The 26,123-nt window shown below is 40.1% G+C and overlaps 1 protein-coding gene across 5 annotated transcripts in view; it reads right to left on the bottom strand.

Annotated features, from left to right (window-relative positions):
- The window catches only part of UTRN (utrophin), a 505,421-nt gene that overhangs the window by 453,486 nt on the left and 25,812 nt on the right, over positions 1 to 26,123 (bottom strand). Inside the window, exon 1 of one of the 5 annotated variants that reach the window (XM_077895951.1) lies at positions 8,883 to 8,949. The exons of the other annotated variants lie outside the window; for them this stretch is intronic. Within the exon in view, the coding sequence (XP_077752077.1) occupies positions 8,883 to 8,934 (52 nt within the window). The 5' untranslated portion in view covers positions 8,935 to 8,949. Of the gene's footprint in view, positions 1 to 8,882; positions 8,950 to 26,123 lie in introns of those variants that run through there. 5 annotated transcript variants of the gene reach the window in all.

Raw genomic sequence — 26,123 nt, 5'->3', positions numbered from 1 at the left:
AAAAGAAAAATAGAATAAAACCTATATAAAACATGACAAAGAAAACACAAAAATGCCATACACTTTTAAAAATAATATTTTTTTCCTTATTTTCCAAGATAAGGCCTCAAGCCTTACAACATGTAATAATAATATGATTCATCCCTCTTCTAAGAAATTTTCCATGTCCCAAGGCTGCACTATGTAATCCATTGTTTTAGTTATTTCTTGGCATACAGCTAACTATGAAACTGGCCGCTGAACTTTCCTATGTCAAATAGAACTTTCCATTGTGGGAAATTTCTAAAACATTCATATTAAGCTAAGTGGAAATGTCATCATAGCTCAGGAGCAAATATGGTCTGTGTCAACCAGTACAAATTCTAACATGGATTCTATACAGGAAAAGCAAACCATTGATCAAACACAAGTACAAAGGCTTTGTCAGAGTTGCTATAAATACTTGGTGGTGAAGAAAATCAGGAGCAACCATCAGCTTATCAAAGTTTTCTGAAAGTTCTTCTAAAAAGATCTAATAGAAGGGCACATTTTTAAATTGTTCTATAATATCAGAACCCACTCTATCCACAGACCCCTTCTTCTAGAATACATGTTGACCTCATTTCTAGTTGTTGGGAAACCAATAGACCATTTATGTTGCAAGTATCCATCTAGGGTACACGCTTTCTTCTTCAATCTGGTGTTGACAGCAATAATCAAATTTTGTACATACCACTAGCTCTATTATAGCTCAACAGCAACTGGCTGCCAGCCTAGGCCTACTGTCTCACCAAAAAGGAAAGAAAGGATTGGACTGGTGAGAGAATCACAGAAAAAATCAGCTGAAACTACAGGAGGTGTTGTAGAAGCAAGAAAGTGAAACAGAGCCCCTGGGAGACTAAGCTCTCTCCACTGGGGAGGCACACGCCCAGCAGCTTCAACACGGTCAGGCACAGGTGAGTTGACCTTGGCTGCTGAAGGCACGCATTTTCTTCATCCTTTCTGTTATCTACAAACCCTCTTGGCTTTGAACATCTCATTATAACTGTCAGACCTAACTAATGAACTTACATCTAACCCTGCAGAACAACAGACAAAAGCTAGCGACAAACCACACCTTCCAACATGAGGGAGGCCAAGTGCCAGTGAACACTGGACTTCAGGCGCTTCCTGCAAACTCTCTAGACATTAACTGGTTTCACTTTGTAATTCTTCTATGTGCACTTAGGCCAGAATCAAACATTTTTCTCAGATCACAAAATGCTAAATTAATCTTATGATAAAAACAAGGTCAGCTTTAAAAATAACTGGGGAAGGAGACCTGACTGAAATTTTACTGGACTTGCTGTTTTAGACTTTGAATCTCCAAGAAAACTGTGCTGCAGCTAATAGATATTCTCTACTTAAAGCAGCATGGATGATGCCATTTCCTGGTATGACAAGCAACCCTTTATCTCATATTTTAAAACTTGAAATAATTTTAGATTTACCAAAAAAGGTATGAAAACAGTATCCAGAGTTATCATATTCCCCTCACCTAGCTTCCCCAAACATTACCATATTACATAACCAGAGTACGACTGTCAAACTAGATAATTAGCACTGCTGCAATACTATGAACTACTCCACAGGTCATGTTAAAATTTCTCCACTTAAAAAAAAAAAATTCTCCACTTGTCTTTTCCAGGGATTCGTGATTCAGTCCAAGATTCTGCACATAAGCAACACTTCAAAAATCCAGGATGTGTCCTTTCCAATAAATCAGGCACTATCTAATGAACGTTTCTGATCCCTCCAAAAGTTCTGTTGCTTTTCACACTAATGAGTAAGTGTCATCATTAACCATGGAGTCTTCCAGGCTAGGAATGTGCTTTTCCTTCACAATTCTCTTCATATTTAATCTGTCAGTCTTATCAACCTTACCGCGTAAACAGGCCAAATAGAGCTTCACAATCCCTTGTCCAAAACCCCTGAACCAGCTGTTTTGCCAAATTAGAACCTTCCCCACTTAAGTAAAGTTAATAGAGCAAATTGGGTATATGTTACACTAAAACAAAACAAAACAAAAACAGCAAGATCCAGAGCAATTTCCCCTAATCAAATACATTAATAGTCCTGCAACAAATACGTGTGTGTCATGAATGGTAAGTGGGATAGATAAGAAGAACTTTTAAAAGCATCCTATCAGTAAAAGTCAGATTTCACCAACAAATGAATTCAAGTCAAGATCAGGTTTACTCTCAAATGAATTACAAAGAAAGTACCTTTTGGTTTTCAGAGTTCTTTCAAACTACTGTAACTGCAGATGAGGAATGCTGGAACTACCTATGAAATTCATGGCCTTGTTCATCTCACACCTGCCTCAACCACATCCTTTTTCATTCCGTCTCCTGGCAAGGCCATCTGTAGAGTCCTTCCTCCTCTCTGCCTCCTGGCTCTCTCCACTCCAATTCACCTTTCCACAGGTTCCCCAGAGGGATCTTTCTTAAATACCTACGATTCCCTAAACTCATAATCCTCAAAGATTTCCCATGCCAGAAAAAGAAGGTTTGGAGTCCAATCATCTTCATGAAGTTTACACAGGTCTTCACCATCTGAGCCAAGTCCCCTGACAGTCCAGACCATCTACACAGCATTACAAAAAAGGTATAGTCTCTATCCCTCAAGATTCTTAGTAATGAATCCAATCCCGTTCATATTTTCATGAGAGTAATTATTATTTAGAATACAACTTCTCTAATATATCAAAGACTGAGGGATGCCTTCGTGGCTCAGCAGTTTAGTGCCTGCCTTTGACCCAGGGCATGATCCTGGAGTCCCAGGATCGAGTCCCACATCAGGCTTCCTGCATGGAGCCTGCTTCTCCCTCTGCTTGTGTCTCTGCCTCTCTCTCTGTGTCTCTCATGAATAAATAAATAAAAATCTTTAAAAAAGAAAAATCAAAGACTGTATCAGGATACGTTTACTCATTTTTTTCCTAGCTAGGAAATTCTACCTTAGTTCTTGATCACATTAAAGATCACTAACAAAATTCCACATGTTGACATGAAAAAGATTTTTCACATGATTTTAATAACCTATCTAAAAATACTCACGACGCTACTGTTGGTATGGTTAAAACAATTACAAAGAGTAAAAGCCAGGAAAACTTTTCTAAAAACAAGCAAAACCAAAAAAGTAACATCAAGGATGGTATTTAATGGGCTCAGTGATTTCTCATGAGATTGTTTTCCCAAAGCATGAAGATATAAATAAAATCTGAAATCATGCCTTTGTTTCCATATTAGTATATTAATGGAATGGAATGACATTATAATCAACAAAATTACATTAGGGAGAGTTAAGCTAAAATCCTTACCATTGAAGAGCTTAGAATTTATCCCCAATCACATAGAGGCTGACCTCAGACACAGACTTTAAGAACATGCCAGTGAAGGAGGAAAGAAATCATATTTTAAGTATTATTAGTTTTATTCCCTAGCATGCAAATAGCCAAAGATACCTACTTGGAATAATGAATTAAAAGAAAAACTCCTAGAAGTTGTATTTCAAGATTAAATTATAAATGTCCTTGCCATTATCTCAGGAAAACTGCACAAAAGTAGTTGAGATTCAGAAGTAAGGAACAAGTACCATCAAATCCCTTAAGGAGATGGGTAGAGAGAGATGGTGGGTGCACACTTCCACTCCCTACATCCAGACAGGTGAGGAGGGCTTTGAGCAGGAACCTGGATTCCCTCCCAGGGCAGCCTTGGTGTGTGCATATGTGTGTGTGTCTGTGCACATGTATGTTTATTCATGTGTAGCAGGGTTTCTCACAAGCAATGCTACTTCCAAACAGAAATGGCCACAACCTGGAATCAACAGAGGTGAGGTCCCCAGGAACTGACATGATCCGCGTTAGAACAGGCGAACACTACATGGCTGTTTTGAGTGATGCCAAGACTTTGTAGAAGCCAGGATCCAGTCTGCCAGGCCAGTAGAAGGAGCCCCAAAGTACCGGCTGCTTAAGGCAGGGGTACATGGGACATCCACTCAAGAAACAAGCAACTCACTCTAGCAGAAGAAAGGAAGGTCACTGCTTGGGTTCTTCAGGGAGCAGAAATAGTTACTTAAGGGGACATAAAAAGAGTTGCATAAAATAACCACACAAATACTTTAAAAGGAAAGAGGAATTTTTAAACATTACTTAAAAGGGAAGAAAATGGAAGTGATTTTTCTGAAGTTTCTGCATGTTCTGTTTTTATAAATCAGGTGAAAAAGAAATATTGCCATCCCTTTAGCACAAGAAATTAATGAACACTCACTAAAAGAAGAGAGATGAGCTGATGTGGAAGACATCATCAGAGCAGAGGTTAACAGCGGAGCAGGACAGCGAGGGGAACCAGACCGGCTCTCACATCCAACGAGCACAGTCCGGGCGACAGGCCCAGCCGATGTAGAGGGAAGTGTCCCTGTCTACTATGGGGGCAGAATGAAAATCTGTGGCTCTGGGGCAGATCCCAAAGCTGGAGAAAGGAACTCCACAGGGGAGTAGACAGCTGTGGCCAGGTGAAAGGGGCTCTTTCAGATACAAAGGTGGACTCATTTTGAAAAGTAGAGGCAATAGCACTAACAACAGTGCAGAGCAGAGGTCAACAAGTGATTTTGCTTATAGTGCATCTGCTGGCATTGTGAGAAAAACTCTAGTTTCAGAGGGTTCTAGTAACACCAAGCTTCATGAGAAGGTATGAAGAAAAGCGTGGGAAAAGCACGCTTTCTTAGCAGAAAAAACATTTAGTGGGAGAAGTGACCTAAGTCACACACCCATAGGGCACACCAGCCTGTGGATCCAGATGCAAACTCTTAACACCTGGCCCCTCAGTCACTTGCAGTGACAATCTCAAGCCCATGTCTTCTGTTTGGAGCTCTGATGCCCTTATGTAAATCCGAGGATGCTGGCCACTCAGGAAGATATGGGTATTAACACATGTGAGTCATCTGTATATTCCTCCCAAAGCTGATACCACACCAAGATAGCCCTGTCTAATTATGGCCACGCCCACCCAAACTGCCACGGGTCCTCCCTCTCAACTTAGGAATGAGGTGCAATCATCTGCTTGTGACCACTTAGGGCTGAGCGTGGGGAGAAGACGAAGGAAGAATCCAGGTAATAACTAGGCAGAACCAGTGCTGAGGAACTGACCAGGAGTGTGTTCATCAGCTCCAGGATTTCTGAGATGATAGCGTTTCCAAGGGGTAACCAGGTAAGGGAGAGGAAAAGCAAGTACTGGCTATCAGTCAAGAATTTATGAGCCATGGGACGTAGCAACAAGGTCTCAAGGGGAAATGGGGGAGGGGGGCAAGCCAGGTTTACTGAGCGCCTACTCTGTTCCATGCATTGTGGCGAGAACCAGTTCCGAAGCCAGGCAGAGTGACGCAACACCAAGTGCCACAGAAGGGTGTGCTGGGGCACTCACGATCCCTGCGGGGATCCAGCTAAAGCACCGAGACAGGCTGGAGCCTGTAAAAAGGGAAAGGAGAGGGCAGAGGCTGAACAAACACGGTGGGAGTGATCACTTCGGAGGGCAAGAAATGTACAAGCAGCCTATTGTTAAAGTAGTCTAAGAAGTCACAAAGAACAGAGAGGAAGATCGGAGGGTGGAACTTGGAAACAATTCCAGAAGGTACAAAGGAGAAAACACTGATCTAGAAACAAAGCAAAAACAAAAAACAGGCCCTCTTATCCCAGGGCAGCCCCTGGTGGTGAACAGGCCATGCCCAACCTTGCAGCCTGGGATCACTTAGGTACCATTCCACACAAAGCTCAACTTTCCATAAAATGTTTCCCCTTGGGGAATGTCCATGAGTAAACCTGTCTATCTATGAAAGTATAAATAAAGTGAATATAACAGACTTGGTCTTAAATCGGAAACATTGGACTAAAATATCTTCCTGAAGGTTGCCAACTCAGTAGAGGGCTGGAGGCCCTTATGTCCCTACTGGAACAGGAATATGTAACTGTTCAGTAAAGACTCGCCGACACTGGGGACCCTAATCTTCACGGTTTCTTCACATTTATTGTTACTGATGCCTGCAAAGTTCCTACAAATTAAGCTGGGCCAGTATCTCAACTCCCATTTGAAAGATGAAATGACTGCATCTCATGACACCAAATGAAACCCAAGTTCGCTCTGGATGTTCTCAACCTCAGAATCAGAATCAGACAGCTCCCAGCCCCAGAGCTTTTCTGTTCACTGATCATGAGCCTCCCAAAGCAGCTCGCTGACGTTCAAGGGCAATGACCGAACCAGCATGGAGCCCAGGGAGTCCCAGGTCAGCTTCCTAAAAGTAAGTGATACTATACAATACTTCCTCTCTTCCTCAGAGTCATAGCCAAAAATCATATGAAACCAAGAGGGAAATTATGTTCCTCAACAGCAGGAAGGTTCCAAGTATCAGGTAGCAGCAATAGCTGCTGAAAGCCAGTCCTGCCCCACCCCAGTCCAAACTGGCATAAACATCAGCCTCCGAATCTTGTGGCCGCTCACAGGGGAGTCTTCCAGCCACAAAAGGACAAAAGGACCTAACACTGCTGCTCCAGAGGGCATCACAACCATACCCTGAAGGAAGAAGGTGCGGACTCTTCACAAGAGCTACTAATCTGACCCCCTCCACACCGGAAAGAGTGGGGAGGAAAAGGAAATGAAAGCAAGTGACTCTAGGTTCTGGATTTCATATGCAAGAATAGCCAGCAACAGGTGCAGCGTTCTGGTGAAATTAAGCCTCTCACATGCCTTTTGCCTCTGCAGCACAAAGAGCCAAGCCCAGAAACCTAACATTAGCAGTGATGTCAGAAGTGCAAATCATCATCATTTTCTCACCAGTAGCAATTTAAAAAAAAAAATTACCACACAGACCACAAAATATGTCTCTCTGCTGACACGTGAGTTCTTTCACATAGCCCTCTACCCCAGTTTACTCCAAAATAATTTAAATGTTGATCATACTAAAATTTTTTTCATGCCTAGTGACTAGCATGGCATCCGGTATATAGTAGGTGGGTAACATATACTTACCAAATGAATGAATGAAACAACAATAAAAAGTTGTCTCCACAAATAAAGATAAAGTCTTACCTTCAGAGTAGTATGCCAATGAGTTTTTTCCCCATTTCCTCAGAGAACAGAAAGTTGGAATCGAGAGCCAAGAGCAAGAGCTATCACTAAGAACAGATCAGGACTTGTCAACCATCCATCTCCTGGCTGATACCAAGAAGGCCTGTCGGCCACCCCTTGGCATTAAACAGACCTACACACAAGCAATCTCATTTGGAGGAGACCAAATAGGGAAAACAGTCATTATTATTTGAGCAATTCAGCCTTTAGATTTTCCCTTCTTCCAACATGCCATGTCACATAGCATTTTCCACCTGCCATTACTACAAAATATACAAAATAAACTTTGTTGTGTAATCTTTCTAATAAGATAAAAGTAACCCACCGGTAATATGTTACAGAAAATGTGCTAAATGTGACATGTATGAGATAAATAGGAGTGTGGATGAGATATCGTAGAGATGAAGCACTACAGACACAGTGGTGAACAAGAAAATCTTGGTCCCTGCCCTTGCGGAGATCACAGTCTGGGGGACTTATCAACAACCAAGTCAACAAAGCAATTGGTATTGTGCCTAGCATGCTAAAACAAACAACAGGACAAGTGGTAGGAGAAAAACAGGCTGAAAACTACTTTCAGACAGGCAGTCACGACAGGCATCTCCAAAGAGATGCAATTAATCCAGTGCCCAATTCCAGAAAGAATAGGAGGGTCTAGTCAAAAGCTGACGAGGAAAGAAGGCAGAGGAAAGAACCTATAAAGAGGCTGTACCCAGAGCTGCAAACTGGCCATGGATGGGGCCATGGATGGGGCCATGGGCAGTGAGAGAAGAGGTGCATCATAAATACGGAAATGGCATCTTACCACATGATTCACCCAAGATGCCTTTGAAATTACACACACTTTCCCTTGGCTGGGAATCTTTCTCTTCCACACTCTCCTCTGCCACCTCACAGGTTCCTCCTCTGGAAAACATTCCCTTATCCTCCAGGGAAAAGCAAAGGTGCCAGGACTTAATCCCTCCTGACTGTGGTCCCATGGCACCTAATATGTGACATTATTATACCTCTTACCACACTGTGCTGAATCACTGTGTTCGAGGACCCATAAAGCAGGGATCTTGCCTTATTTGCCTTTGTTTCCCAGCAGTCCATAAGGAACTTGGTCCCAACAGATAGGAAATGAAGTGAATGAATGAACAAACCAAAAGAGGAATGAACAAATAAATGAATGCAGGAGCACCACCAGCATTAATTCATTACCCAATGTTGGAAATTTGGAGCATCATCATGGATACAGTTCACAACCCTATGAATATGAGAGAATATGTTGGGGGCAGCATGATTTTTATCCCCCCATGACTGTCATACAACAAACACTTTTGGGCAAATCTTGCATCACAGAATAGAGATGGAATAATTTTCACAGAGTATCATTAGACACTGGCACTAATTCAAACACACTTATAAGCATGCTTCAAGTGCCAGGCCCTGCATGAGGCTGTCAGGTCAGCAGTGGCCCTATCCATGAAGATCTACAATGCCAGTAAGCAGAGCAAATCATACTTCTGAAACGCTGTTAATAACGGACATTGTAAGGTTCTTTACATGTAACTAACTTCCTTCATAATATTGAGAGAAGAAAATTTTAATTCCAAGATCATCCAGAGGAGAAAATAATTTAGAATCTGTTGCTCAGTAATATTCACACTAATTCTTGGCTCACTGAGTCATGCCTGGGCTTCCTGTCTACAACGACTGGGCAGAAATTCAAGCAACCATAACATTCTAAACAAGGGTTCATACCTGCCTGTGACTCTTTGTCGTCTCCATGTATAGAATCAGATGTCACTTCCATTTCTCGTTGATTCAGCACATCCTTCAAAGGTGGTTAAGATTCATAAACCAACCATGCATATTTTCTGAAGTCACAAAGATATATGGACCCCCTCCGCTAGAGAGTGTGCTTTGATGGAGTCAAATTGAAAAGCAGAAGCAAACAGCATGGGAACTGTGGAGAAAGGAGTCCCTCCCCAACTGCCCAGACCAGAATGGTCACATTCCTGACTCTGTGCACAGCCCAATCCCAGTCTACTCCATCTAAGCCTCTGCCAGGCTGTGGAGCCTGTGGCCTTAAAATCCACAGGTGTGACAGCACTTACCTGCCTAGGAACAGCAAGGTAAGGTATGCATTTCTACAAACATCACCATTCAAAATGCTCAAAATACACAGGAGCCAAGCACTTCCTCAACTGTCCTTAGGTTTTCCATAAATTAGATCATTAGGTTGTACACCTAAAACCAGTAGGATGTTATATGTCAATTATATCTCAAAAAAAAGAGTATGTCAAGAATATCTAATAGTTGAACTGTATAGTAACTATTAAACTTGTAAATGTCCCTTGATAATTTTTATAGTTGTTTTATATTGAAACTAATGAAATAAATATTTCTATTTATTATAAAAAATAACTTTTAATAATTCTGTTTATTTTGAATTGTCTTTTATTCCTTTTCCCCATGAGTAAAAATATGTTCAACCCATTGAAGAGAGAATATGAGCATTCTTTGGTATACCAAATGTTTATATCTCATGATAATGATATAGATTAGAGTTTTTATTCTTTATTCTTATCACCGCCCCCCCTACTTTTTTTTAATTCCCACTGTCCCCTTTGGCAGCGTGGTACACCAGACCAATGTTTTTAAATGCATAAAATAAAGCAGATGGCATTATAAAGGAAAACCAATTATATTGAAATTCACTTACAAAATAGTAAAAAGACCTGTGACAGAGTAATCTTTGTTTTTTATGATTACATTCAAAGTCATGATCCAACAGTTGGGTCCATACATGTTGTGCAGGGATGATGAGCCAGATGATTTTTCAGCCGTAATATGAAGTGAAAATGGCTGTGATTTTTGTTGGTGTTACAGCCAAAGTTACTACCAATCCTGTGTTTTATGATCTATGCTTGTAATAAAAGGAGATGCAAATTTTTGTTAGGAGTTAGCGAAATAGCTAATTGTTTTTCCTGTCCAAGTTCATGGACCCCTTGCATTGTAATAACCCGTGATGAAGCTGATGGTTTAAGATGTACATTTATATTCTTAGAGCTTTGGCAATGACAGCAGTATGTCATGAAGAATATTTTTATAGACAACAATTTGAAATGGAAATAAATTTCAAAAGAAAATTCTATTTCAAAAGGATCACCACAGTAAGTTTAGTTAACAGCCATCAACACACATAGTTAGAATTTTTTTTTCTTCTGATGAGAACTTTAAGACCTACTCTCTTAGTAACATTCAAATATGCAATACGGTATTGTCAACTATAGTCACCATGCTATATATTAATCCTCAAGACTTACTTATCTTAAAACTGGAAGTTTGAACTTTTTGATTACCTCCACCCATTCCCGCCCAATCCTACTCCCTGCCTCTGGCAACCACTGATCTTTTCTCTGTATCTATGAGTTTGGGTTTGTTTGGGTTTTTTTAGATTCCACATATAAATGAGATCATACAGTATTTGGCCTTTGTCTGGTATCTTTGTCTGACTTATTCCACTTAACAAAATGCCCTCAATGTTCATACACATTGTTGCGAATTTTTGCAGGATTTCCTTCTTCTATGGCTAAATAAGATTCCAGTGTGTATGTGCATGTGTGTACATCTTCTTTATCTATTCATCCACTGACAGAAACTTAGGTTGTTTCCATGTCTTTAATGACATCAAGCACTTTTTTGACATATTCTTAATAATGATGAAACTTGGGCAGCCCCGGTGGCTCAGCGGTTTAGCGCCGCCTTCAGCCCAGGGCCTGATCCTGGAGACCCGGGATCGAGTCCCACGTCAGGCTCCCTGCCTGGAGCCTGCTTCTCCCTCTGCCTCTGTGTGTGTGTGTGTGTGTGTGTGTGTGTGTGTGTGTGTGTGTCTCATGAATAAATAAATAAAACCCTTTAAAAAAATAATGATGAAACTTCTCTAACTTCTTTCCAGAAAGACACATCTTTGAGCCAATGAGCCCCTGGGATTTGTAAAATGAGGATATGAGCCAGACAAGGTTACAAAATATATTACACTCTTTTCTACCAGATGTTTCCATAGTTACAACCTATCAACTGAAGATTCACCCCATCTCATCTCTGTAACAGCTCTGTGAATATATGCACATACTCCCTGGAGGAGTAACAGAGTAATCATTAACATCTTACTATGAGTTTCTTTAATCAGCCAACCATTAATATCCACCTCACCAATTAAAAAAAAAAAAAAAAGGAGCTCTGGTAAGAAAGGAGAGTCCAGGCCTGGATGGAGTTAGAAGACCAGTGAACAGCATTCAGAGGCTGGGTCACCAGAAAAAAGTTCAGAGAAGGTACAAAAATCAAATTTTGCAGAACCTCAATGACAGCCAGCAGGCCCCAGCTGTGTGATGAGAACTGCTCTGGAAGATTAAATACCACAGCTTTTCTCTCACACAAATTAAGACAGTTTGGGGCCAGTTCAGTTCGGCAGCTCCAGTTATATTCAGTAACCTTCTCACTCTTACCAAAAGGAAAACAAACAAGATAGAAAAGATACTCCCAACCTTGCTCTCTTCTTCTTCCCACTTCCCTTCTGCCTACCCCTCTCCCGTTTTCTGCTGACACTCAGGACTTGGGAGCCCAAGGTCTGCCTGCTTTAATTCACAGGCAGGAGTCACATCTCTTTCAGCATATTAACAAAACCCCCTCAACCTCACACAGTAAATATAAACCTAAAGTTTTTCTATAAGTTCAGATGCCCCACCATTCCCACCAGAACATTTGCTGGAAATCTGTGAAAGCATTTCTTGCCAGGTACTTAGCCAGTAGAAAACCATCAACCACCAAATGAGATCTGAAGGAAAGTGAGCAAAAAGTTCTCCCTCAATGTCCCAGGTAGCCGAAGCATACTGAGTTTGGGACTGCTACTTAATCTTAAGAAAGTCATTTCCTTCCTCCTTGACTCCGTTTCCTCAATTACCAGGCAACAGAAGTGGAGAAGATGATCCCTTAAAACATCTTTCAGGGACGCCTGAGTGGCTCAGTGTTTGATTATCTGCCTTCGGCTCAGGGCATGATCCCAGGGTCCTGGGATCAAGTCCCACATCAGGCTCCCCATGGGGAGTCTACTTTTCCCTCTGCCTATGTCTCTGCCTCTCTGTCCTCTCATGAATAAATAAACAAGATCTAAAAAAAAATCTAGCTCTAAAATTCTGTGAAGGTCCATGTTGCCACAATAAGCCATCCATGGTGATACATGAGAGAGAAGAGCAGAAGAAGGCCATTTATTACCAAAAAAGAAGTTTATAAGTCAGGAAATGCTGGGAAGAGACCATTTCAGCTTGAAGGTCTGCTTGCTTCTAGGGCTCACTCAAAATGTTCAGTTCCTTACATTTGTATTTCATTACAAGCACAACATGTGAAATGTCTAAGAGAAAATATTCCCATAATCACTAGCAGTACAGAAAGTATGTGGCTGTAATGTGAGGAGAAGCTTGTCTCAGAATAATTGGGACATTTACAATTCACATGCACAATAAATGATTGTTAAAAGTTTGTCCCGCCCCAGCATAAGGAAGGTATACAAAACATTACAATAACCATACCTAAACTGCGGCTAGAAACCGGTGCTGAGAAAAGACAACTACTAAAAAAATTTAGGGGACCATATTATTCACAGAGGCTTATGTGACTGCCAAAGAAATGATATTGTGCAGAATTTTCTACACTGTCAGTAAGATTTTTCAGCAAAATGATCTCCAAAGTAAATATCTCATTACATGAGATTTTTCTATCTCAATTTTTATCGAAGTGATAGATACATATAGTTGGTCTTTTTTTTTTTTTTAATCAAATAGGATTATAATAAAATCCAGCAAACTGCCTCAGTCCTTCTTTCAAGGGCCTACCCCCTTCCATCTGTTAGCTATTTGTTCTGACATTTATGCATTTCTAAATATTGTACTTAGACTGCTATTTTCTGATTCTAAGTCAGACATTACTTACAAAATATTTGTTATGGTAATTCAAGATTTATCTCTGCTATATCTACTCTTACAGTCTCTATCCATTTTTTTATTTCTGGTATCATACAATTTCCAAGATTCCTTTCTTATTCTCAGAATCTGATTTTTTATAGCATTCATTTGTTTCAAAGATGCAATTATTGGGGATCCCTGGGTGGCTCAGCGGTTTAGCGCCTGCCTTTGGCCTTGGGGCGTGATCCTGGAGTCCTGGGATCAAGTCCCATATCGGGCTCTCTGCATGGGACCTGCTTCTCCCTCTGCCTGCGTCTCTGCCCCCCCCCCCCCCGCCATGAATAAATAAATAAAAAAATCTTTTTAAAAATGCAATTATTTTCCCACTTCTCTGAGGATATTTGTTATATTTTAGATCATTTCCCGCTCTTTCCCCTAAGTTTCTTCTTCCTGTTGGCTTGAGTAATGGAAGCTTTCCTCAAACCTCTGACTCCTGGCAGCACCTCACATTTCAAAATGAGACAGTCAAATGCTCAAGTTTTATGTACTTGGGTGTCACCTGGCAACTGTGGACTCAAGTAGGTAATCAAATTCCATCCTATAACTATACTATCCTCCCAATAAAAGCATCCTCTGACTTGAGGCTGGTATAGCTTCAGGACGTCTGGGATTTCCCAGTCTTGGTGTCCCTTCATCTTCTTGATGTCAAACCAGAACCTCGCCATTCTCTCTGGGCCAGGGATCCCAAGACAAGAGTTCAATTTCTCCAGAGAATATACAAATCCATATTCTCCTATGCAGGTAGGGAAGAAGAGAAAAGATCTGGGAGTCGAGGCACACTGTTTACAGATCTGAACCAAACTGCTAGTTTTTAGCCCCAATAAACTCCCATTTCCCCCTAACCCAACCTCAGGTAGTACTAGTTACTCCGAATTAGGGGGCTTACAATGTATGAAGGGTGCAACAGAAAGCCGCCTGTCACCACCCTTTTCCCTGGACCCCTCAGTAGTTACCACTCTGCTATCATCTTCCAACATGCCTTGCCCATTCAAAGCCACTTTGTCTCTACCTCCCTTTGACTGTATTTGTTTATTCCTCTTTTTTGTTATTTTGCTGTAATTATAGTGTCATTACAGCAGCAAGCAGTGACAAACGCATATCTACTCTTCCACTTTTAACTACAAGTTCTGTTCTCTTCAATTTATTCTTAGGAAGAGTCCGAAAATGGTCTTATTACTATAAGCCAGGCACTGGTTTCACATGGTGATAGTGTGCACGCAAGACTTGATTCTCACAGTCTCAAATTTCAGAAGACAATCTTGCTGAATATCTTATGATCAAAACCAGACTTTGCACAATAATATTCAAAACATCAGATGTAACTGTCAGCTAATTATTCTTTTCATGATTAGGTCCAACTTGGAATTTGAATTTAATATTTATAATATGATTCAGTCATTTCATATAGAGCAAAATTTTATAGATACAGCATCAAATTAAATTTTTTCCTTTATCTTTAAATGTGAGATTTTACTGTACATTCAGTAATTCAATCCAGCCAAATTACAGCTATTTGGGGACCTCAATTCACTTTACATACTGAAAATACTAAAATACATTAAAACTTTATTTGAAAATTCAAATAAGGGTAGCCCTGGTGGCTCAGTGGTTTAGTGCCACCTTCAGCCCAGGGCCTGATCCTGGAGACCCAGGATCAAGTCCCACATCAGGCTCCCTGCATGGAGCCTGCTTCTCCCTCTGCCTCTCTCTTTCTCTCTCTCTCTCTCTCTCTCTCTCTCTCTCTCGAATAAATAAATAAAGTCCTTTAAAAAAAACACACACACAGAAGTAATTCCCATCTGGGCTGAAAGGGAACATGCATGTTTTTAATAGTAACATTATGAAATACAGAAATAATTTTCCAAGACCTTCTTTTGAACCAGAAAGAACTTCACAGCTAAATGCCAATATTTCCCACAAAACCCAGTGAAACTGACTATGGGGACCTAAGGAGAATGGAAACTTCTCAGGTGAAGAAAGAAAAAGTTTGCCAGCAAATTCATAAAATTTCAAACTTTTGCCCAAATTACTTGGTTTGCAGCACCTGGGTGGCTCAGTCAGTTAAGCTACCAACTCTTGGTTTCAGCTCAGATCATGATCTCTGGTTCATGAGATGAGCCCTGTGTCCAGCTCCATACTCAATGCAGAGTCGGCTTGAGATTCTCTCTCCCTCTACCCCTCCCCCTGCTAGGTCTCAGTCTCTCTTCTCTTCTCTCTCTCTCTCTCTCCCCCTCCCCAATAAAGAAATAAATCTTTTCTTAAAAATTACTTGGTTTTGAAGCTCACATACAGCTTGTTTGATTAAGTCACTGGAAGTCCTAGAAGCCTTATTTTGCTCATATTGTGATATATCTTTAATGTATCACTAAAAGATAGAAAGCAAGAAATGCAATAAGGTCCTTCATTTTCTTAAATCTTTATATTTTGATTTAGCTGAAGTAAAAAAATAAAGGTAACTACTATTAGTAACTTCAAACATTAAAGCCAAATGAACATTAATGCTGTGCTCCATAGATTCTGATCCAGGAATACTTAGCAGTCCCTAACATTCAAAACAAAATATCCGAAAAATTTATTTCCTTGCTCTTTCCCACCATGTCATTAATTTGAGCTGTTCTGCTCTCATTCAAACAATAATAATTTTGTCAATTATAATAATCAATTGGTCTTAAGAGGAATAGAGATGAATGATGTTAAAATATTTACAAACAATATTTATGGCATTTAATCCACAATTTACCTTGTGGTCATGATAATTTAATAGCCTAGGAAAGGAAGTATAATCAATCCAATCACCAAATTTAAGAATTACCAAGTTTCCTGCATAACTACAAATCTCTTTTTGTTAATCAGACCTTGAATCTCTAGGCAAATCAAAATAGTGCCACTCTCTACATTTAAACAGAATGTGCCTGGGACGCCTGGGTGGCTTAGTGGTTGAGCATCTGCCTTTGGCTCAGGGCACGATCTTAGAGTTCCAGGATTGAGTCCTGCATTGGGCTCCTCACGGGGAGCCTGCTTCTCCCTCTGCCTATGTCTCTGCCTCTGTGTCTCTCATCAATAAGTAAATAAAAATAAACAAACAGAATGTGTCTTCTAAAAAAGTCAAAATCTAATCCTCCCTGTACATATTCTATGACTTAAGCCTAAAGTGTTCTATTTGGTAATCCTTGATACACATATCCAGTCCCTACATGTCAAACACTGTTCAATGGTGGTGACATGAAATGGTTCATGAAGTCTTTTAACTTTTTCTTCAACACTGTGCTCACCAAAGTATCAGTCTCATTTAACAGGTTCCTGAATGGAAAACATTTCTAAGTCAGTTTCTTTAATTCCCAATACCTACTAAGGAAAGACAGAAGCCCTAGATGGTAAGTCACAAGGGTGAGTTAAGTGGTTGAAATAAATCCCTGGCCCACAGAGTCACCTGCAGGACCACTGTGAAAGGCCACTCACAAACTTTTGGGAATCAGCTGATAAAGGTACCCTGATGAGAGATGGTAAATCAGTGCACACATTCAATGGACGCTCACTAACATAGGACATGCTGTGGGGAGTCATAAAGACTTTGCCACACAAACATCCAGACAACTAAAGTCTTTACTTAACACACAGAAACAGCCAAACCCCAAACAAAAACCATACATGCTAAGCAACAGAAACCAGGTTCCATTCTTAAAAACTATATAGCTTTTTAGATTTTCTTACAACAAAATAACTTTGGACTAATTAGCTATAGTTAGTATTTGCTTGGAGTTAAAGACTAGGCACTGAGAAGCACTGCAGGGTAGTGACAGAGAGTGTGGCACAGCTATGCAGATTTAAATTCTAGCCCTGGTACTCGCTACCTGTGCTAGACTGGGTAATGTTCTTAGCTACTCTGTGCCTTGGTTTCCTGTCTGTGACATGGGAATGATAATACAAGTGCCACTTTCATAGGGAGAATTAAATGAATTCATATGTGTATGTATATATGTATATATGCATATATGTGTGTACAAACACACATACACATATATGGATATGTAAGGAAGGTGTGGGATGTGTGTATAAATAATATTAAAACAGGGGCACCTGGGTGGCTCAGTAGGTTAAGCAGCTGCCATTGGTTCAGGCCATGATCCCAGGGTCCTGGGATTGAGCCCCACATAAGGCTCCCTGCTGGACGGGCAGCCTGCTTCTCCCTCTCCAACGCTTGTACTCTCCCACTCTCTCCCTCTCTCTCTCTCAAATAAGTAAATAAAAATCTAAAAAAAAAATAGTAAGGGCATACATAGTAAGCATGCAAAAACCTATTCAAGCTACTTTTGTTACTATAATGCTTCTTATACACCAAATTACTTCATGTAGTGTTCAGGTTAGAGCTAAGCAAACACTAAACATGTACAAACGTATTTAACAAGATGAGTTAGAGATTATTTAAAATTGTCAGTGGATTCCCAACACCTGTGCCCATATGGCCACTGATGAACAATCAGCTTATCTGAGTTATTTCCACAGTACCTGCCCCCCTCACCCACTCCAGGAAGAGCCCATAAGAGAATCTGGTACATAAAGCACAAATAGAATCTCAGAGTTGGAAAAGTAGTTAACAGAGTTTAAACAGCAGACTCGGGTAAATGTTCCCAGTATTAAATGAGGCTTATGTGAATCCATCATCAGCCCGAATTATAACATTTTACACCATGACTGAGAGGAAGGGGTGGAAAACAGAGAGAGTGGCACTAATTTCTCTGATTAATGTTTTTGCATTAATTTGTTTTGATCAATGCCTGTACCTCTCTAAGCCTTCCTATGAGAAACTGTCCTTTGCTCCTGAATGCCCCTCCTTGCCTGGGTTTATATCCTTCCTCCATCTCCTGCTGCACCCTCCCCGCAACTCCTGACCCTATGAAATCCAACCACAATGTCAAACTGTGTCTGCCTGAGCATCAGCCATGTGCCAGCAAATCAGAGGCTGGCATGGGTCAAAGTCCATGCAGCCAGACCAGGTGACTTGGCCCAAGAGATGTAGTGGCTATCTCCCTCAACAACCTGTAGAGAGTCAAGAGCAAATGATGCAAGGGGAAAGGATGGCCAAGAATGAAAGCAGGAAATAACAGTAATAATGACAAGGACAAAAGAGCCTCTCTATCTGTGCTAGCCCATTGCAGCAACTCTGCAGATCCATTCAAATGTAGCAGAACCATTAAGTTTCTTCTCCTTAGTGCCCAGAGGTTACATTTTTTTAAAACTGACTTTAAATAACTTGAGTCCAAAAACTGATGATAGATACAATGTCTCCAATAAATCTTACATAAAATTCTACAGGAAACCCTACTAGACTCCCTTACTCACAGAAAGGATGAAGACAAGAGAAAGGGGCACAAGGGTATTAGTAAACCAAATTACTCTTGGGGAGCAATAACCTAAATCCCCAGTCCAAGTAAACGTCTCATAAATAATTTAAAGCATTTAAGCAACCAATGTTTAAATGTCAAGGTCTCTGGCAAAAGGGAACATGAAAGTACAGAAACCCTGCACTGCATTTGGACATGCCCCAAAATAGCATTCCCTAGGGAAAGGCCTGATCAATGGACCTTTCACCTTGGGCCATGATGTTTAAAGGCTGAGATACATGTGGCTCAACTCAGAAAAATATGGAAGATTAATTTTTAAAAGCCCAATTAAGTATTATAAAAATTTACTTTAATTCAAACAAATTTTAAACAAATTTGTTTTCTATTTTTTTCCAGACATTGAAAGAATTATACAAAGCAACACTGTATTTCATGCTATCTTCTAAATAAACATAAAGGAGTAAGAAAGAATAGAATACAGTGAAGAAAGATTTTTCCTTAATAAACCAGGAGCGACAGAGAAGCCCAGAGCACTGTATCATTACCAGATTATTGTGCAGCCTCGTAATAGCTGCCAAGTATTTTCAGTATATATTACAAAGTATTAAAAAATACTAAAAGCAGAGTATCTAAGCCAAAAATGAAACTCAGAAAAGAGATAATAAGTCAGACAATGGTAAAACATAAGGACTTGAGGTTTGTCAAAAAAAAAAAAAAAAATCCCATCTGGAAGCTATTTCCAGGAAAAGAAAGGAGAGAATAAAATCCAGAAAGAAAGCTTCTATTAAGAATTACAAACCGTGAGAGTAGAAATACATACACAACAACAGGGGCAAGTTCCATGAGATATAATCAAGTAGCAAAGAATTTCTTAAAGGGAAGTCTGAGGACCACATTTTTAAAATTAATTTATGAAAACAAAGACAAGAGTAGGTATTACACTCAACAGTCTGATAACTGACTGAGATACCAGGATCATTTAAAGTTGTTGCTGATTTAAGGCAAATCACTGGATAATTTCCTCCCATCTCTATTTTCAAAAATGATTTTATAAATTTGTACTTGGCTTATCCAATAAAGGGTGCCACTTGCCAACGGACTGTTAGTCTAGGCATCACGTAGAGCTGAGGAGATAGCTTTCTCCCTATCATTCATGGTCCCATTATGACGTTCCAGAGAAAAAAGGGTTTTCAGGGCCTCAAGGCCATGGGGGAAAAAACTGTATTTCACATTAGTAAATGTGGTGTGAAACATTTATGGATAGGGGCGCCTGGCTGGCTCAGTCAGTAGAGCATGCAACTCTTGATCTCAGGGTGGTAAGTTCAAGCCCCATGCTGAGTGCAAAGCCCACTTTTAAAAAATTAATTTAAAAATTTAAAAATAAAAATTTATGAGTCATATCAATCTTGTAACGACCATTTTCCTCTCTGCAATACCTAATACAACATTCTGAGACAAATTTGCATCCAAGTTTAACAATGGGACATTGTTTTATATTAAAACAAGTAGAACTCTAACTCCCTTTGGCCTTATCTAACTAATCAACTCTTTCTTCCCCTCTTTGTATTTTGGCTGATTTTTTTTTTTCCAAATTCTACTCCTTATGTGACTTTCTGTAGGATTCTGGAATAAGATGGGGTGTAATCTTTTAAATACTGCAAAAAACTTATAAGACTTGATGAATAACTCAAGTATCCTCATATATGAAACAGAAAAATTACATCTGCCCCACAGAATTACTGTGAGGAAGAAATGAAATTATGTATTTGAAAAGTCCCAGCACATAAGCTTAGCTCTCAGGCTCCTGTAGAACGACTCCCAGGAACGACTTTGTCAATATAAAATTAATTTTCCTCGTGTGCTCTGGATTTAGCAAGCAACCAATTAGTTCACACACATTGCTAGTTTTTATGGTGTAACTAACTGGTTACAATTTTTAAAGGTTAATGTATATCCGGTACTTCACATAAAAATCACTGACTCTGGCTAAGACTCCTAGACCTATATATTACGTGAAGTAAAAGTTTAACAAATCATGTTGAATTTTAAGTAAGGGTCATGAAAATGAAGGTAACCCTAACAAAGGGATTGGTATACTAATATATTTACACAGACCTTCTAATTTCCGATGTTTTCTTTTAATATAACTGCATCTCCCAATCCAAATGACACACCAAGGAGCCCATTGTAACACAAACTACATGAATGAGAGCTAAGAGGCAAGTGCCAACCAGCCCCACTTATGGCCAAATAAGAATCAATATCGGCCTATGTGCTTTTTAATACAGTGATAAAACAAGAGTAGCAATGAAGGATGAAGTACTTGGAGGAGACGGATCCTGAAATCCTTCAGCTGTCTCTTCCATCTGGGAGGAGGGAGAGTGCAGGGAACTGTCCTGACCAGGATAACAAGGACCCATGAGGCATGAATTCCTGAGATGAGTTTAAGCAGCTTAAGTGAGTGTGAGTGTGCCATAGTGTCCTCACCTGCCAAAGGCAGTCACAGCTACTCATTCCACAGGATCATCACAAAACAGTTCCAAGGATTCTAACACGGCAGATCCCTACTAATGTCAAGCAGCCATATTCAAGCCACCACACTCAAAATACAGCCAAGTGACAGCCCTACCTAACAGATAATGCTAAACTCACTACCTCTCTGATACGTCCTTCTGGAATGTCTGGTGACTGCTATGAGAACAGGAACATTAGTGTGGAATGAAGCCCTGACCAAGTAGGGTCAGAACTTCAGCCAGTTTCCCCATCCCTGACCTCTCCTATCACACCAAAAACCCCAAACTTCCCCACTCCACCCTACATTGTGCCCATGTCCTGAGCACAATCCCATAGGTCCAAGAACAGTGTGCCCTGACCTACTACCCCTGCTAGGCCTGGAGGAGGACCCATGAAGCTCAGGAAGGTGGGTCATCTACAGACAAGGGCAAGTCCCAGGACTCCCACTTCCTGCCCCTGCTGGGTGAACTTAAAAGGCATTTTATCAAGAAACAATGTTGTAAGGGTTCATTACATCCAATGGCACTTTTAGTGCTGTATTGTCTTTCAGCTACCATTAAATGTGAAATCGGATTCTATAAGCCAACTACAATTCCAAAGTGCCAAACAAGCAAATTAGGAACTTTTTACAGCAGGTAAGTGTCCAGGCCTGGAGTCCTGGTCGCCTCCTCTTGATCTCACAGCAAGTCATTTGACCTCACTAAACCTCAGTTTCCAAGGATGGAAACAAAGGAGGAAGGGAGAAAAGAAGAAGGGATAATAAAATACCTTCTTCCTAGGTCTGTTGTGAACACTATAAAATTCGGTAGTGAGAGTATCTGGCACAGTGTAAACATTGAGAAAACAGTCCCCATCGCAGGTGCACAATCCCTGATTCACGATGCCAGCATCTGAAAAGTTCTGGAAACAAACAGTTTTGTCATAACCCATTTGGCAGCAAAACATGACCTGAACTGACCTGAGGATATTTATAACCTTGTTTGTGTCCCATTTACTATGAATATTCATACACTTTGCTACAGAAATATTAATATATTTAATTTTAGGGCTCTGTCCCAATCTCCCCCAGAGACACTGCATAATATGTGATATATGTACCAAAAGCTATCTGAAACCTTAAAAAAAAAAAAAAAAAAACAGTAATCCTGAAACACACCTGGTTCCAAGTGTTGGGGTAAGAGATTGAGCGTGTATCATACATAACCCATCCTGAAACTGAAGGAGGTAGTGGTTTGCTGCCTCTACCCAAGTGCAGTCTTATGTGCTAGATTGCAACGACATTTCCCCAGACAAGTGGTCAGGATGTCTGAGTGCAGCGGTGGCTCTGCCCTGGGACTGGTTAAATCAGTATCCTGGTCTCAGCTGGCTAGGCATGGAGCTTAGAGGGGGAAAGAGCAGAAGGCTGAGTGGAGGGGGGAATGTGGAAACCTAGCCTGCTGTAGTATACTGCGCTTGCTCTCAGAGGACCCAAGCCATCAAGCACATTCTTAAAACTTGTTCAGTCACTTTTTTTCTAGATTTTCAAAGTGAATCTAGTTTTCATTCCTAACACTGGCTCCCTCGAGTCTGGGCAAACTGCCACTGAATCACAAGAGCCACTCAAAGGGTTGTTTTTTTTTTTTAAGCTGTTGAAAACATTAAGCTAAATAAGTGAATATTGTCCAGCCTCCTTCACTGTGCCCTTAGCCATCCTTATCATCCATTAAAACGACACTCCATTCATGCCAAAAATATTCCGCTCTTAGTAGATTAAACATATAGCACGTACACTATAAATGATAAATATGGGTATTAATGAAGCAGTAGCATGGGGAAAGTGGAAAACTAAGAAGTAAATCAAATTACTGCTTCTCATTATAGTACCACCCTAAGCCCTAGACTACAGGGGTCCTGCCTGCAACACTGCCTTTTCCAAGGCTCTGACTGTGGTCCCCTCTTCTAGTCCCAACCATCCCTGGGGGACAGAGAGATCACAGGGCCAAGCAGATGAACACGTGCCCTGAAAGCCCATACAACCTCTTTCAAAACATACTCTAGGGACCCAGGCTCCCTGTAATCCCACCCAAATGAGCCCTGAGCTCCCTTCCCAAGGAGTTTGCTTCTCACACCACTGATTGCAAGTGGGATAGGAGGGAGACCACAGATGTTTAGCCAGGGTGACCACCGACTTGTATGCAAAGCTTTCCTCAGTGCAGAATGAAGCCCACATGGGAAAACACAGGATAAAGTCCACACCAACTCTCCCTGCCATCAGGTTCCAGCACAGAACTCTGAGGACTTGGAGAATTCTAAATTTGAACCTGGCTCACCAAGTTGTTAAAAAAGTATACTTAGCATTATCCATTCTCCCCTTCTTTTTGGTATCAGAAAGCCAGCCCTCGCCCCTCTCCTCTAGTAGTTTGAGCTCAGCACAGGGCAGCCTCACCACAAAACACATTACCCAAGCTCCAATGCAGCAAAATGAGGCCACATGACTTAGTTGCAGCCAGTTGGATGGTAAGAGATTGCTACGTCCCAGCCTTTACAAAGGAAATTGGTTTTTTTCCATCTTCTCTTCCCTTTTTTTGGACTAGAACATGGACATAGTATTGAGGGGTCAGCCACAACAAAGAAGATGAGACCACACTGTGGAACGGCAAACCATGAGAAAGAAGGGACCAGGACCATTGAAAGGCCATTCAGACCAGAGCCACCAAAGCCACCCACCAACTCTGAACTGTAAGGTGAGAGAGAAATAAACTTTGATTTTATTTGAGTAATTGAATTTTTTCTTTGGTACAGAAGTGTAGCCTATCACTAATACATTTGCAAATGTTCTAAATTAAACTGATTAAAAATTAGATATGGGGAATGTATGCTTAGGCAAAGCATGAGTCAACTACAGTGATCTCAGACAAGAGTACAATACTAAGCCTTTGAAGAAGGGGGAAAAAAGAAACGGGAAAAGAGATGAGGAAATATATATGGGTACAGAGTTATTTTTTTTAATCCTACCAGAAAATTTGTATGGTACACAAACAAGAAAAAGTAAATGAGTTCCATATGAAAAATAACCATAGCATCTAAAAGCATATAAAATGACCTGAAAATAAATGTTCAGTCTATCATAGAATGTCTTATTAAATAGAAAAAAGAAAATATTTAAAAGCAAAATTCTAGAAGCTCTTGGCTGGCTCAGTCAGTAGAACATGTGACTCTTGATCTCAGGGTCATGAGTTCAAGCTCCATGTTGGGCAAAGAGCTTACTTAAAAATAACACTAACAACAATAATAATAATAATAAAGCAAAATCCAAGATCTACTTAGGAAAGAAAAACACAAATTTCGCTTATGTGATGTGATTAAAACTATTTTTACATGCTTATTTTAAAAGGCTGAAAAGAATACACACAATTATACTAAGAATTTGCATTATGTTGGTAATAACATTTATTGAGTGCTTCTATGTACCATTTATTGAGTGCTTCTATGTACCAAAGTGTTTTACATATATCAGTTTCTTTAATTTTTATAATAACACAAGGAAGTAGGTACTATTACTATCCTCAATTTATGGATAAGGAAACTGAAGCACAGAGCAGCGAAGCAATTTGCCCAAGTTCACAGAGCCAATAATAGGTGGCTATGTTTAGATTCAAAGCCACATCAACTAATACAACTCTGAACCACTGTTCAGAGCTGTATTATAAGCTACAAGAGAGTGCTAATAAAATTTTTAAATACTACAGGATTTTCTTATATTGCTTTTTAAATCTTATAAAATAACAACATCATGCTATACTTGATACCTAACCCAATTTAGATATAACATGCTTCTCCCAAATGCTGTCATATAATTCCTTCTATAATCCCCAAAACAATATTGCTTGCAAGAATCCAAGTGTATACAATATTTGGGAAAGTCACAAGATCAGTACACACAGAACTGAAATTATAGCAACGAGGAAGAAAATAACAGAACACAACACTGCGCTAGCACCACTTCAACAATTAAGTCTTAACAATTTGGTTCTCTGGGGCTTATAAACTGATCAGTATGAGGTCATCTAGTCCACAATCCTAACTTTACAAACAAATCAATTAATTGCGCAGATCGAGAGATTTATTCAAGGTTATTTGCAGAACCAAAAGCAGAACCAAACTCCTCTTTGAGACTAAGGTAAGATCTTCATTTTTATGGGCATGCAAGTTTTCTAGAATTTATTAACCAAAACAGTGATTTTATTTTTAAGTAATCCCTGTAACTAATGTCGGGCTCAAACTCACAACCCCAAGATTAAGAGTCAAAGGCTCCACCACCGGAGCTAGTCAGGTGCCCCTCAACTGATGCAGTGATAGTAAATTATGTCCCAAAACCCATGAAGCCTGGGACGAGCTACCTACCACTCCTCCCATTCCCTAAAAACACTGCTTTATAGAAAGCTACATCTTGCCTGTCCACTCTACTCTAAAGAGAACAGCAATGCTTGTCACATTCCTAAAACGATCCTCCATCTAAAACATGTTTCCAGAAGGACTTCTGAGACAAAAGAAAGTAAGAAAGAAAAGAAGGGAAGGGCGGGAGGAATGTAGGGAGGGGAGAGAGAAGGGAGGAGAAAGGGAGGAGAGTGGGAGGGTGAAAATCACATAACAAAGGGAATATTAGCATCCTTACTTTCAAGAACCCTATTCCTGGGCTCTTTTGGGATGCTTAACCTAAAGAAGGCTTCCAACTGCCAAATAAATAGGTATTCTCATGCCAAATAAATTAACATATTCTCAAAATAATGAACAAACCTGAAAAACAAAGTGCAGTTGACAACCTTGCAGTTACACACATCTACATTACATTGGCCTTAGCCTTCTGATTTCACATTTAACTACTGAAAACATCAAGCGGTCTGCCAACCAGCATTTAGGAAAACAGTCATAGGCTAGCATGGAGCTAATCAATCAGTACAATAAACAAACAATAAAGACCAAAATGATATTTGTCTACATTTGTTGAAAGCAATAAAAAACTCAACCTGTTTAGTCACTCAACATGTATTTATTGGGCATATACTATGTGCCTGGTACTTTTCTAGACACTAGTGACTGAACCAAGACAACACTACCCTCTGGAATTCACATTCTAATGGAAA

This window comes from Canis aureus, chromosome 1, assembly GCF_053574225.1.
Source record: "Canis aureus isolate CA01 chromosome 1, VMU_Caureus_v.1.0, whole genome shotgun sequence".
NCBI lineage: Eukaryota > Metazoa > Chordata > Mammalia > Carnivora > Canidae > Canis > Canis aureus.
The sequence above is the reverse complement of the archived record's forward strand: the minus strand, read 5'-3'. Positions and strand labels throughout refer to the sequence as shown.